Consider the following 14,645-nt stretch of genomic DNA (forward strand, 5'->3'; position numbering starts at 1 on the left):
ACACCCAGAAGTTACAGCCCCTTTCCATGGCAATGACCTGATGACCCAGCAGTTAGCACCCCTTCAAAGTTACGACCCGGAAGTTACCACTTAATCATATGCAAATCAAGGGGCGGGTTATACAAAATTATGAATAACCTGCCCCTTAATTTGCATCTCATTAAGATGGGTATAAATAAGAGTGAAGCACTGCCTCTGAGCTGCTACTCTGGGCACACTCCCTGTGGGGTAGCCCTACTCTGCAAGGAGCAGAACGTCTGCTGCTGCTGTGCACTGCTGCTTCGATAAAAATTGCTAATACCACTGGCTTGCCCTTGAATTCTTTCCTAGGCTAAGCCAAGAACCCTTCCTGGTTAAGCCCCAACACTGGGACTCACCTACCCTGCATCAGTGGAAGCAGATTCTGAGCCAGAGTCTAACATGGAGGGTGCTTATTAGGGATGGCTTTTAGGATGAATCCCTGGGGAAGGGAGGGGATTGAGGCAGGAATGAGCGGAAGGAGACGAGCCTCCATATAGGCCAGGACAGCTGCTCCAGACCCCATGAGGCTCTGCAGCTGGGATGGTCCTTCAGGGTTGTCCCCAGGCAGGGATATGTCCAGGCTTTTCAAGTGCACCTCCACCAGTCACAGGATGGAGGGTGCCCCGGGAAGCGCTGGGACCTTGGATGAGGTGACTCTGAGTAGCTGAATGATGGATGTCTGTTGACAGCACTTCCTGTAGCTGGGGCTAAACGCCTTTTTCATTGCAAGGGACCTGGGTGGCACAGCCCAACATCTACCACAAGGGCTGGTAGGCATGGAGGGGAACAAGGCGTGTTCCTGATGCTATTTTGCTAGTAAGACAGCCTGGGATGGCCTTTGATTTGTAGAGGCCACAACTCACACCATTGACTCATGCTGAACTTATTGTTGGCAAGAACCTCTACATCCCATCTGAGGCTTGTCCTCTGGGCTCTGGGGCTGCAGTGCAGGACTTCACATTCGCCTGGTTGTATTTCATCTTGTTAGACTTGGCTCCTTGCTGTGGCTGTGCAGATCTAGCTTGGATCCCGACTCTCTCCTAAGACCCAGGCCCCTGTCTCTGCTGGATTCTGGTCTTCCACAGTTCCCAGCAGCAGTTTACTGCCTCCCCAGTCAAGGTCTTCCTCTCCAAGAGGCATGGCCCCAAGAAGACAGACAGCCACATGCCAAGACCCAGATCATCTGGCTGTTTAGCAAAGTGTCTAAGAGTTGCCCGTTGACTTGTTGTTGCTTTGGACATGTTATTTACTCCTTCCTGTGCCTCAGTTTCCTTCTCTGTAAAAGTAGAATAATAACAGTACTTACTACCCAGAGTTGGGTGAAGATGATCAGGACACCTTGCTTAGGTAGCAGAATAAGGAGGGGAAGAGAAACCACTCCGTGTACTTCTGGGTCTGAACCACACTCAACTCTCATCTCACTGGTTTCAAACAGGAGTAGGGATAGCTCTTCCTCCTTGCTATTTTTCCTGGTCCTTGAGGGACATGGGTAAGAAGGACCTATGAGGGGATATTTTATTTGCTCTCTGACTATCCACCTGTTCTCATTAGCAAAGTGGATGGAGCATGGGGTTGGGAATGAGAAGACTGAGTTTCAAGGCATAAATTGACTACGTACTCATTCTGTGACTTGTGGTCTTCTCTGGAGTTTCTTATCTGTAAAATTCCTGCATGTCACATTGTTGAGAAGATCGAACAGAGGAATGTACATGTATTCATTTGCCAGGGCTGCCATGCCACTGACTGGGTGGCTTAAACAAAAGAAATTTATCTTCTCATAGTTCTGGAAGCTGGAAGTAGATCAGGTGTGTTACCACCTGATCAGGGTTCTCACCCACTGTGCAGATGCGGCCAAAATACCGAAACAGCAGGTGTTGCAGCAGAGAAAGCGTTTAATTTTTGCAAGGCAACTGAGGGAGGAGGAAAGGAGATAGTTCTCAAATCCACCTCCCTGAGATTTCAGAGGCTAGGGTATTTTTGTTTGTTTGTTTGTTTGTTTGTTTGTTTTCATTTTCTTTTTTTTTGAGATGGAGTCTCGCTCTGTTGCTCAGGCTGGAGTGCAGTAGTGCGATCTCTGCTCACTGCAACCTCCACCTCCCGGGTTCATGCCATTCTCCTGTCTCAGCCTCCCGAGTAGCTGGGACTACAGGTGCCCGCCACCATGCCTGGCTAATTTTTTTGTGTTTTTAGTAGAGACAGGGTTTCACCATGTGAGCCAGGATAGTTTTGATCTCCTGACCTTGTGATCCACCCACCTCAGCCTCCCAAAGTGCTGGGATTACAGGTGTGAGCCACTGCACCTGGCCCAAGGCTAGGGTTTTTAAGGATGGTTTGGTGGGCAAGGGGCTAGGGAATGGGTGCTGCTCATTGGTTGGGCATGAACTCTTAGGGGTGTTAAAACTGTCTTTGTGCACCAAGTCCATTTCTGGGTGGTGGAGGGTCATGGATCGCTGGGCCAGCTGGTGTTCGTTGGTTCATCAGTTCATCTGAATGCAAACTCTAAAAAATATTGCAAAGACCAGTCTTAGGTTTCACAATAACATGACTCCTGAATGCTAAGTTATTACAGAAGAGCAAACTAGGGAAAAACAGTGGGTTCTTGTTTAACTGTACCTGCATCTTAGCAACTTTTGGTTGTCATGAAAGAAGTTGCGTGACTAAGGATCATTGTTCTTAAAAAAAGAAGTTTATTAATCTTGTTGGACAGGCTGCCTGGGACTAGGAGAGGAAGGTAGTGAATTATTAGTGACTACTGTCTATTGAAATGACTGTCCATGTAATCATGCATGAAGGATGAAAAGGTCAGAGAGAAAGGAAAATATATATAACAAATATCTTATGATTGAGTTTTCCTGGGTTCAAGAGATTCTCCTGGGTTCAAGAGATTCTCCTGTCTCAGCCTCCTGGGTAGCTGGGACTACAGGTGTGCACCACCAAGCCCGGATAATTTTGGTGTGTGTGTGTGTGTGTGTGTGTGTGTTTGAGATGGAGTCTTGCTCTGTAACCCAGGCTGGAGTGCAGTGGCACGATCTCAGCTCATTACAACCTCTGCGTCCTAGGTTCAAGTGATTCTTCTCCCTCACCCTTCCAGAGTGCTAGGATTTCAGGCATGAGGCACCACACCCAGCTAATTTTTTTTCTAATTTTTTTTTTGTAGAGCTGGGGTCTTGTACGTTGCCCAGGCTGGGCAAACCTTAGTTCTAACAGAGCTTGTCGAACACAGTTGGCAGGCAAGCTTACTGGCACTGAGGGATTGGGCAGGTGTGGCCAGGTAATTAGAATAGTGAGGGCAGATGTGGTGCTGGGGGCTGGGCCTGAAGCTGGACACCCCCAACCTTGAGATGGCTCAGATCCTGCTGGGGCTCAGGGCTTGGCACAGACCACAGCCTGGAGCAGCTGCTGTGCTTGAGCTGAGTGACTGTGGATGGGAGGGCTCCTTCTGGGATGCAGGGCTTGGGGTCGGAGCAACAGAACTTTACCAGGCCTGCCCTCTGCCCGCCGTCTTCAGGAGCTGGGAGTCTTCCCATAGGACGAAGGCTAAGACAGAGGCATACGAGGGGTCCTGTGTGACAGAAGAACCTTTCCTGGCTGGAGGGTCAGGGAAGGCTCGCGGGAGGCACACGGCCACGTCTGTGCTTGAGAGGGCGCCCTCTGGTGGTAGATAGAGGAGACTGCAGGCTGGGAGGGCAGGAGGGGCCGAGGTTCAGGACCACCATGGGAGGGGCATCAGGACACGGACTTGCAGGCACGGTGCCTAACTGGCTGCAAGGAGGCAGGGAAGGGAGGGAGGAAAGGAGAAGGTGGAGTCTGGGTGATTTGCTCCTGGTAAGGAAACGGTTAACCTAGAGGTGCTGGCCTCCAAGCTGGAGGAGCAAGTTGGGGTTGAATAGTGATGGATTCAGTTGGATTGGACAGGTTGGCATTGTGTGTAGTGCAGTGTCCTGTGGGACATGATGGTGTGCGACCACTGTCTAGGCAAGCAGGCAGGCACAGTGGTGACTCAACAGGGGGGCAGGACAGAGCTCAGGATAAGGAAATGGGGACAGACTGTGTGGTTCTGGTGGAAGGGGGGGCACTGGCAAGGCCTTGGGGCCTTGCAGAGTTGCTTGAGCCCAGGAGGTCTGGAGTGCAGTGAGCTATGATTGTGCCACTGCACTCCAGCCTGGGCGACAGAACAAGACTCCATTCCAAAACACTCCATTCTGACCTGCACTCTGGATCGCTGGGCCTGAAGCTGGACACTCCCCACCTTGAGATGGCTCAGATCCTGCTGGGGCTCAGGGCTTGGCACAGACCACAGCCTGGAGCAGCTGCTGTGCTTGAGCTGCTGTGCCAAGCCCTGAGCCCCAGCAGGATCGGAGCCATCTCAAGGTTGGGGGTGTCCAGCTTCAGGCCCAGCGATCCAGAGTGCAGGTCAGAATGGAGTGTTTGGGAATGGAGTCTTGTTCTGTCGCCCAGGCTGGAGTGCAGTGGCACAATCATAGCTCACCGCTATCCAGAGTGCAGGTCACTGGAGTGCAGTGAGCTATGATTGTGCCACTGCACTCCAGCCTGGGCAACAGAACAAGACTCCATTCCAAAACAAAACGAAACAAAACAAGAGACAAAAGCCCTGGTCTCTGACTCAAGCTCGGGGCTCAAGTGTTCTGGGGAGGGAGGGGATGCATGAGATCAACCCTCAAAGCAAAGCTCAGTTAGGAGCACTGGGGCTTGGGAGGCCAAGCTTGAGGCTGGGGTAGAGGTGGTGTGGCGGGAGGTGGAACTTGACTGCAGAGGCAGAGCTTGGACACCAGACCAAATTGAGGACTAGCTAAACAAAACAGGTCAGGGCAGAAGCACCTCCCCATAAGACACGCCCACCAGTGCGCCATGTCAGTTTACCACTGCCAGGACAACACCAGGAGTTACCACCCCTATCCATGACAACGACCCAACAACCCTAAAGCTACCACCCTCATCCTGGAAGTTTATGCATAAACCACCCCTCAATTTGCATACAATTAAAATGGGGCTGGTGCAGTGGCTCATGCCTGTAATCCCAGCACTTTGGGAGGCCCAGGCGGGCGGATCATCTGAGGTCAGGAGTTTGACACCAGCCTGATCAATATGGTGAAACCCCATCTCTACTAAAAGTATAAAAATTAGCCAGGCGTGGTGGCGTGCGCCTGTAGTCCCAGCTACAAGGGAGGCTGAGATAGGAGAATCCCTTGAACCTGGGAGGCGGAGGTTGTAATGAGCCAAGATTGCATTGCTGCACTTCAGCCTGGTTGGGCCACAGAGCGAGACTCCATCTCAAAAAAAAAAAAAAGTGGGTATAGATACGAGTGCAGCCCTGCCTCTGAGCTGCTACTCTGGGCACACTGCCTCTGGGGTAGCCCTGCTCTGCAGGGAGTAGGACCTCTGCTGCTGCTGTGCACTGCCACTTCAATAAAAGTTGCAACACCACTGGCTTGTCCTTGAATTCTTTCCTGGGGGAAACTAAGAACTTTCCCAGGCTAAGCCTCAATTTTGGGGCTCCCCTGTCCCGTGTCACCAGGGCTATGGGGGGAAGAGGCTGCTTCAGCAGCATCTCTTAGGGTGGCAGGTAGCCTCGGAGAGGGGTTGGCAGGTCACATTCAGAGATGGGCATGAACCTGGGAAGTGTCCTGAAGATCTCTCTATCCCATCATGACATGATTTCCTGAAATCACTTAGCACTCGTTTTCTCTATTAACCCCCAATTAAGGATTTGATGGCTCAGCCAATCCACAGAGCCAAACGCTTGGTGGGGTGAAAGTGCTGTGCAAGCAAGCCTCGAGCTGGTGGTGGCTTGGGACAGTTTGATTGCTCCTCTCCCTCGGTGAAGTGGGCCTCTTCTTGCAAGTAAAAGAGACTTATGGCTGGGCGCAGTGGTTCATGCCTGTAATCCCAGCACTTTGGGAGGCTAAGGCAGGTAGATCACTTGAGGTCAGGAGTTCCAGACCAGCCTGGCCAACATGGCGAAACCCAGTCTCTACTAAAAATACAAAATATTAGCTGGGTGTGGTGGTGGGTGACTGTAATCCCAGCTACTTGGGAGGCTGAGATACGAAAATTGTTTGAACCCGGGAGGCGGAGGCTGCAATGAGCTGAGATCATGCCATCACACTCCAGCCTGGGCCGCAAGAGTAAAACTCCATCTCAAGAAAAGAAAGGAAAAGAAAGGAAAAGAAAGGAAAGGAAAGAAAAGGAAAACAAAAGAAAAGAAAAGAAAAGAAAAGAAAAGAAAAGAAAAGAAAAGAAACGAAACGAGACTTGTGGGGGAGCAGATCTGTCCCCAGGGCCTTTGCTAGGAGTGAGTTTACTGTCTCGGACCCTCCCTGAGTGCTCAGCTGGGGAGAAGGGAAGGGAAATGAGGAAGGAACATTGCTGAGATGATGCCCAGAGATAATGCCAGTCCCTTGCCATCCTGATGGAGGCTGCCAGGAGTGTGTTCATTTCTTGGCAGTTCGAGGACCAGGCCTGCCACATCCCAGTTCTGTCCTCCTGGGTCAGTCCTTCCAGGAGGGTTGTGAAAGGGATGTATGTCTCCTGCTAAGCACCTTTCTGGGTGCAGCTATTTTATGGCCCCCAGAGCACTGTTCACCCACTGCTGTGCACCCGCCATAGTCAGGAGCTGAGGTGCACAGGTGGGCGGTGGCAGGACAACACCGCCAGACAGCAGACAGAGGCAGACAAAACACTCAGGACGCAGGGATCCTAGGGGCAAGGCCATGGGGGTCCCCACAACCGCGGCTACCTGGCGGTGCACAGGCTTTAGAGCTCCATCTGGAAAGGCCTGGAGCCCCTTTTCCTTGTCTCTGCCTCCCTTCTTCATTGTTTTTGGCCAGGTTTTGATTTTTGGAAGCCATTTCCAGCCCATTTAAAGACCAAATGTTCTGGAGACGGTGATTTGAGGTATTTGGAAATGTTTTCCAATTCACAGCTCATTTCTCTGTGGAAAGCCCTGACTCAGTGTGGTTCAGAGATGCTGGACGGTCTGTCTGTTCTAGAACCCTTGGGGCTGATCTCAGGATCCCACATTAACCCATCCTGAGAAAGTCACCTCTCTCTCTCTCTCTCTCTCGCTTGCTCTCACTCTCGCTCTCGCTCTGTGTGTGTGTGTGTGTCGGAGTCTTGCTCTGTCACGCTGGCTGGAGTGTAGTGGCACGAACTCGGCTCACTGCAACCTCTACCTCCTGGGCTCAAGCAATTCTCCCTCCTCAGCCTCCCGAGCAGCTGGGATCACAGGCACCTGCCACCATGCCTGGCTAATTTTTGTATTTTTATTAGAGACGAGGTTTCGCCATGTTGGCCAGGCTGATCTCAAACTCCTGACCTCATGTGATCCGCCCATCTCGGCCTCCCAAAGTGCTGGGATTACAGGCGTGAGCCACTGCGCCCGGCTCACCTTTCTTTTTGGAAACACACACTGAGCGCTTGAGCTGGAGCTGAGGCTTTCCAGTAGAATCAAAGGAAGGGCCCAGGCTGCTGAAGCCTCCCACTGTTTCAGGACCTTTTTAATTGGCAGAGGTGAAATTCACAGTTTGTACTGGGTAGGTGGGATCCTGCCAGTCCTCGGGTCAGGAAGACTAGACTCCCTTTGCAGCTCAGCCTCTGGTTTGAGCTGTAGCTATGAGCAATGAAGTTTAACCTCTTAGACTTTCTTTTCCATCTGCAAACTAGGACTGTCTTTAAGTTGTTATTCCTTTGTAGGGTTTAAGTAACCAGTTGATTAAGAATGATGCCTTGATTTTGGTAATGCTGCATGATTTACACACTACTGACTGGGATGTGTTCATTTAGTCCTGATCATAACCCTTTTTTTTTTTTTGGCGGGGGGGACAGGGTCTAGCTCTGTTGCCGAGGCTGGAGTGCCGTGGTGCGATCTCGGCTCACTGCAACCTCTGCCTCTCAGGTTCAAGCGATTCTCCTGCCACAGCCTCCCCAGTAGCTGGGATTACAGGCGCCCACCACCATGCCTGGCTAATTTTTTGTATTTTTAGTAGAGAGTGGGTTTTGCCATGTTGGCCAGACCGGTCTCGAATTCCTGACCTCAGGTGATCTACCCACCTTGGTTTCTCAAAGTGCTGTGTTTACAGGCTTGAGCCACTGTGCCCAGCCTCATCATAACCTTAAGAGTTAGATTTAAATATAACTGAGGCTCAGAGAAGGGATATCACTCTGCCTAAGTCATACAGCAGGTTTGTGGCAGAACTTGGTTTTAAACTAGGTTTCCTGGTGCCTGTGAGGAGGGGGCTCAACTTTTCACTACTTTCCCTTTTCTTCCATGTTTTTGCTTTGTTTCGTTTTGAGACAGAATCTGGCTCTGTCACCCAGGCTGGAGTGTAGTGGTGCGATCGTAGCTCTCTCCAGCCTTGATCCCTGATCTTAAGCGATCCTCCTGCCTCAGCCTCCCGAGTAGCTGGGACCACAGGCATGTGCCACCATGCCTGGCTAATTTTTACTTTTTGTTGTATGGAGATGGGGTCTTGCCATGTTGCCCAGGCTAGTCTGGAACTTCTGGGCTCAAGTGATCCTCCCACCTCGGCCTTCCAAAGTGCTGGGATTACAGGCTTAAGCCACTGCACCCGACCCCTTTCAAGTATTTTTGAGTGTGCTAGTACTGGTAATATGTATTTTCCTAGAAAATTGTCCAGTAGTCAGGATTTTGAAATTTTTTGATGTAAGATTATACCTAATATTTGCTTACACATTAAAATCTCTATATGGAATTTTTTTTCTTGTTCTTCATGTCTATTAAACCTGAGTTTAGCAGGGCATGGTGGCTCACGCCTGGAATCCCAGCCCTTTGGGAAGCCGAGGTGGGATGATCACCTGAGCCCAGGAGTTTGAGACCAGCCTGGGCAACATAGCTAGACCCTGTTTCTACAAAAATGCAAAAGTTAGCCAGTGTGTTGGTGCACACCTGTGGTCCCAGCTATCTGGGAGGCTGAGATGGGAGGATTGCGTGAGCCCAGGAGGTTTAGGCTGTGGTGAGCCATGATCATGCCACCACACTCCTGACCTCAAGTGATCCACCTGCCTTGGCTTCCCAAAGTACTGGGATTACAGGCATGAGCTACCACACCCGGCCTGAACTCATGTCTTTCTTCAGCTCTTGTAAATTTTCTTGTTATTTCTTCAAGTACATGATTCTCTTTGTTCTTTTTTGATCATCCCTTCCAGAGCTACTACTAGATAGATGTTGGCCCTTGGTCTTCCTCTAGGTCCCTTGTTGCCTGTTTCTGCCTGTTTTCCATCTCCTTTTCTTTTTGCAGTGGCTACTGGGAAAGGTCACAGCTTAGATTTGCAGCTCGACAGTTTGCCCTTTAGCTGTTTCCCTTCTGTTTTTCACAGTCATGCATTTCACTTCTAAGATATTGCATTTTTTTATTTCATATTTTTTTGTGTGTGTATGTGACAGGGTCTTGCTCTGTCACCCAGGTTGGAGTGCAGCGGCGTGATCCTGGCTCACTGCAGTCTCAAACTCCTGTGCTCCAGCAATCCTCCTGCCTCAGCCTCCTGAGTAGCTGGGACCACAGGCATGTCAGGGACCATGCCCGGCTAATTTTTGTATATTTTTGTAGATACAATGTTTCACCATGTTGCCCAGGCTGGTCTAAACTCCTGGGGTCAAGCTATCCACCCGCCTCAGCCTCCCAAAGTGCTGGGATTACAGGTGTGAGCCACCATGCCTGGCCAGAATTTTTTAGTGAGTGATACATTGTCTTAATTTCTTTGAGGACATTAATTATGCTTTAAAAAACTGTCTCCATCTATTCGCTTTACTATTTTTTAAGGGGATGTGATTTATTGCCTGTTGAGTTGGTGTCTTTCTTCCATGATACTGGCCTTTTTTCCTCAAATAATTTGAAAGTCTTGGTATCTGGGGTTTTCCATTAGCTTGTTTCTGTTTCCTGAGAATTTGTCTGTTGGTGGGCTGGAGGTACGGATGAAGAATGGGAAATGAGTGTGTAAGAATTCATTTATCTGTCTGACTTTGAGAGCGACCCTGTTTCTCCTGGAGGTCACAAGCTTTTTCTTCTTTTTTCAATCCCCCAAGACTGAAAGGTCACCAGCTTTTGAGGTCACCCAGCACCCACTCCTGTGACCATACCTACCTTAGGACAGGTGAATCCAATGCCTGATATCTTTTTTTTTTAATAGAGACAGGGTCTCGCTCTGTCACCCAGGCCGAAGTGCAGTGGCACTATCATATCTATGTATCTCTACATATCTATAGATACAGGTATATCTATAGATATAGACATAGATATAGAGATATATCTATAGATATAGACATAGATATAGAGATATATCTATAGATATCTATATCTATAATATATCTATATCTTGAGATGGAGTCTTACTCTGTCACCCAGGCTAGAGTGCAGTGGTGCGATCTCGGCTCACTGCAACTTCTGCCTCCTGGGTTCAAGTGATTCTCCTGTCTCAGCCTCCCAAGTAGCTGGGTCTACAGGTGTGTGCCACCAAGCCCAGCTATTTGTTTTTGCATTTTTAGTAGAGACAGGGTTTCTCCATGTTGGCCAGGCTGGTCTCGAACCCCTGACCTCAGGTGATCTGCCCACTTTGAGCTCCCAAAATGCTGGGATTACAGGTGTGAGTCACCATGCCCGGCCGTATATATATAATTTTTGTAGAGACAGGATCTTGCTATGTTGCCCAGGCTAGTCTAGAGTTCCTAGTCTCGAGCGATTCTCCCACCTTGGCCTCCCAAAATGCTGGGATTATGAGTGTGAGCCACCGCACTCAGCCTCCAATGCCTGATTCCTGAAACCAGCAGGGACAAGGACCCGGGTCCTACCTGTCCAGCTCCTTCTATGGTGGTCCCCTAACCAATCTCTCTGATGGTCACCTTTGGGTCCCTCCCTACCTCCTCATCTGCATCTGCGCCCCCATGTGGCTCCTAGCTTCAGCCCTGGTCCTCTTTTGTGTGTTTCTGGCTGTGATTTTTGCCTTCAATGTGGGCCCATCTACTTTCTGTCTCTTAGGGACCCCTCCAAATGTCTGGCCCATTGCTTCTCTCTTTCCAATGCCTTTGAGGACTTATTTTTCTTATTTTATTTTATTATTATTTTTAGACAGGGTCCCACTCTGTCACCCAGGCTAGAGTGCAGTGCCATGATCACAGCTTACTGTAGCCTCAACCTCCTGGGCTCAAGTGACACTCCTGCCTCGGCCTCTTGAGTGGCTAGGACTACAGGCATGTGCCACCACAGGTAATTTTAAAATATTTTTGTAGAGATGGGGTCTCGCTATGTTGCCCAGGCTGGTCTCAAACTCCTGGGCTCAAGTGATCCATCCTCCTCGGCCCCCAAAAGTGCTGAGCCACCACCCGGCCAGGGACTTATTTTTCAATTTTCAATTTCTAGGCTATGGGGATGGGAGGAGGTGGGAGCACCTTTACCTGATCCCGTATTGTTTGTGTACGTCCCTTCCCCCCTCCTCCTCTCCACTGCCCAAGCTTGCTGCCCCTTGCTTCTTGTACTCTGAAGGCATTTATTCCCTAGCCTGGCAGGTCATATCTCTTCCTTTCTCCTGGCTCCTTCCCTTCCTTCGGACTTCTGGCTCTTTCTCTCTCTCTCTCTCTCTCTCTGTCTCTCTCTCTCTCTCTCTCTCTCCTCTGGCTCTTTCCCTTCCTCCCTCCCTCCGTCTCTCCCTCTCTCCCTCTCTCTTTCTCTCTCATTCCTCCTCCCCTCCCCTCCCCTCCTCTCCTTCTCTCTTCAGGGTTTCACTCTGTTGCCTAGGCTGTAGTGCGGTAGCATGATCATAGCCACTATGATCCTGGGCTCAAGCCATCCCCTGCCCCAGCCTTCTGAGTAGCTGGGACTACATGTGTGCGCCACCACGCCTGGGCTAGTTTTTTAATTTTTATTTTGTAGAGGCGGGGTCTCACTATGTGGCTCAGGCTGATCTTGAACTCCTGTGCTCAAGAGATCCTCTTGCCTCAGCCTCCTAAAGTGCTAGGATTACAAGTATGAGCCACTGTGCCTGGCCTGGCCACTCCTCATTGCAGGCAAGTCTCTAGACCTGCCGTGGTCTCTCTCCGCTCTGTGCCTGTTACACTGCTGCTTCCCCTGCTGGCTTCGTCCTCTCTCATGGCCCCCGCACGTTGGTCGGTTGGTCGGTTGGTCGGTTGGTTGGTTGGTGGGTTGGTCGGTTGGTCGGTTGGTCGGTTGGTTGGTTGGTGGGTTGGTCGGTTGGTGGGTTGGTGGGTTGGTGGGTTGGTCGGTTGGTGGGTTGGTGGGTTGGTCGGTTGGTCGGCTGGTGGGTTGGTTGGTTGGCGAGTTGGCGGGTTGGTTGGTTGGTGGGTTGGTGGGTTGGTCGGTTGGTGGGTTGGTGGGTTGGTGGGTTGGTGGGTTGGCTGGTTGGTCGGTTGGTGGGTCGGTCGGTTGGCGAGTTGGCGGGTTGGTTGGTTGGTGGGTTGGTGGGTTGGTGGGTTGGTCAGTTGGTGGGTTGGTGGGTTGGTGGGTTGGTTGGTTGGTCGGTTGGTGGGTTGGTTGGTTGGCGAGTTGGTGGGTTGGTTGGTTGGTGGTTTGGTGGGTTGGTCGGTTGGTCAGTTGGTCAGTTGGTCGGTTGGTCGGTTGGTTGGTTGGTCAGTTGGTCGGTTGGCCGCTTGGCGGGTTGGTCGGTTGGTGGATTGGTCGGTTGGTCGGTTGGTCGGTTGCCTAACTTATCTTGCACTACTCAGCTGGTGGCCTCAGGGCCTGCTGGGGGAGTTGCCCTGCTCCGTTCCTGTAGCTCTTGCGTTCAGCACGTGGTGGAACCTGTTACCTGTTGTTCCTATGGACTGTGTCATCTCCTCTCCCCACCAGGGTGAGATTTCCACAGGCAGGGCTGAGTCTTTCTCACCAATTCCACACTGAGTGGTCAGTGACGGGAATGATGCCAAGGCTTGGTGGCCAAGGGTTGCAAGTGTTCTCTCTTCCCCTCAGACCGAGACAGAGGGTCTCAGTGGGCCCCTCATCCAAGAGAGTGAGCCTCCACCCCAGGTTTGTGGGGGCCCCTCCCTGTCCAGCACTATCCCCTGACCCGAAGTTGGCAGCTCTGGGAACAGGCAGGGCTCATGTGACTGTTGCTCTCTCCACAGGCACTGGTGTCATCACACAGTGACACGGACGGTGTCCTGCCAGGTACAAAATGGCTCGGAGACGGTGGTCCAGCGCGTGTACCAGAGCTGCCGGTGGCCAGGGCCCTGCGCCAACCTCGTAAGGTAAAGGCCGCCGGGCTAGCCCGCTCTGCCCTTCCCTCCCATTCCCTCGGACAAACCCAGTCCCAGGATGGCTCTGGGAGAGGCTGGGCTGTGCTCACAGACAAAGGCTGAGCATGCATTTATGGAGCACCTTCTGTATATAAGGCATGGGTGTGTGTATATGTGTGTGTGTGCAAAGATGTCAGAGACATGCTCCCACCGCAACAGAACCACACAACCCAGTGGGTGTTTGACAGACAGAAGACCACCACAGATGAGTGGGGTATGGGATCCGAGGTCGGGGAAGGCCAGGTGGGGCTGAAGAGGGAACCAGCCAGCCTTGTGGCTCCAGGCTGGAACGAGGGGCTACAATGACCTTGGAAATCCAGCCTGTCTTTGGCCCCATCCATCACAGGCCTCACCCCTGGCAGCACTGCCCCACTCACCAGGCATGTCCCTCTCACTGGCCCTACTTATCACTGGACCTGCCCCTCACCAGGCTTGCCTTTCACCAGCCCTGACCCTCATGAGCCCCACCCTTCACCAGCTCTGCCCCCACCAGCCATGCCCCTCGCCAGCCCTGCCCTACCAGCCACACCCTTCACCAGCCACACCCCTCACCAGGCCCTCCCTCTCACCAGCCCCTCCCTCTCACCAGCCCCTCCCTTTCACCAGCCCTGACCAGACCACAGGCCTCAGGGACCCTTCAGCATCCGCAGAGAGAGATCTTGCTGTCAGACACCAGCACTCAGGGTCTCCAAAGTTCCAACTCTCCTTCTTTTCCCTTCTTCCTCCTCTCCAGGCCCTGCTTAGCTCCAGGGACTGGCTTCCCCAAACCACTCTCCCCACAGCCTGCCCAGCCTGGGGCCTCTCTACCCCAAGCCCCGTGGAGCCGCTGTCCTCAAACTCCAAATCCCTTCCCCTCCTTTGCGCCCTCCCTAATGGGACATTTTGCCTGGGTCAGGGTTCTCCAGAGAAACAGAACCAACAGGAAGAGTTGGGGGAGAGGGAGAGTGGGGGAGAGATTGAAATGGTAAGGAATTGGCTTGTATGATTATGGAGACTGGCGATTGTTCCAAACCTGCAGGGTGGGCTGGCTGGCTGAGACCCAGGGAAGACAGCTGATGTTGCAGCTTGAGAAGGGAGGCTGGCTGCTGGTCAAATGCCTCCTTCCTCTGGGGACGTCAGTCTTTTTCTTAAAGCCTTCAACTGATTGGACAAGGCCCACCCACATTATAGCGGGCAACCTGCTTTACTCCAAGTCTACTGATTTAAATTAATCTTGGCCGAGTGCGGTGGCTCACGCTTGTAATCCCAGCACTTTGGGAGGATGAGGCGAGTGGATCACTTGAGGTCGGGACTTTGAGAGCAGCCTGGACAACATGGCGAAACCCAGTTTCTACTAAAAATA

The 14,645-nt window shown here is 51.7% G+C and overlaps 1 protein-coding gene across 2 annotated transcripts in view; it reads left to right on the forward strand.

The window, feature by feature from the left end:
• The window catches only part of COL26A1 (collagen type XXVI alpha 1 chain), a 196,498-nt gene that overhangs the window by 45,723 nt on the left and 136,130 nt on the right, over positions 1–14,645 (forward strand). For both annotated transcript variants that reach the window (XM_030796611.1, XM_030796612.1), the window contains exon 2: positions 13,133–13,255. In XM_030796611.1, the coding sequence (XP_030652471.1) occupies positions 13,133–13,255 (123 nt within the window). The remainder of the gene's footprint in view (positions 1–13,132; positions 13,256–14,645) is intronic.

This window comes from Nomascus leucogenys, chromosome 17 (assembly GCF_006542625.1).
Source record: "Nomascus leucogenys isolate Asia chromosome 17, Asia_NLE_v1, whole genome shotgun sequence".
Taxonomy (NCBI): domain Eukaryota; kingdom Metazoa; phylum Chordata; class Mammalia; order Primates; family Hylobatidae; genus Nomascus; species Nomascus leucogenys.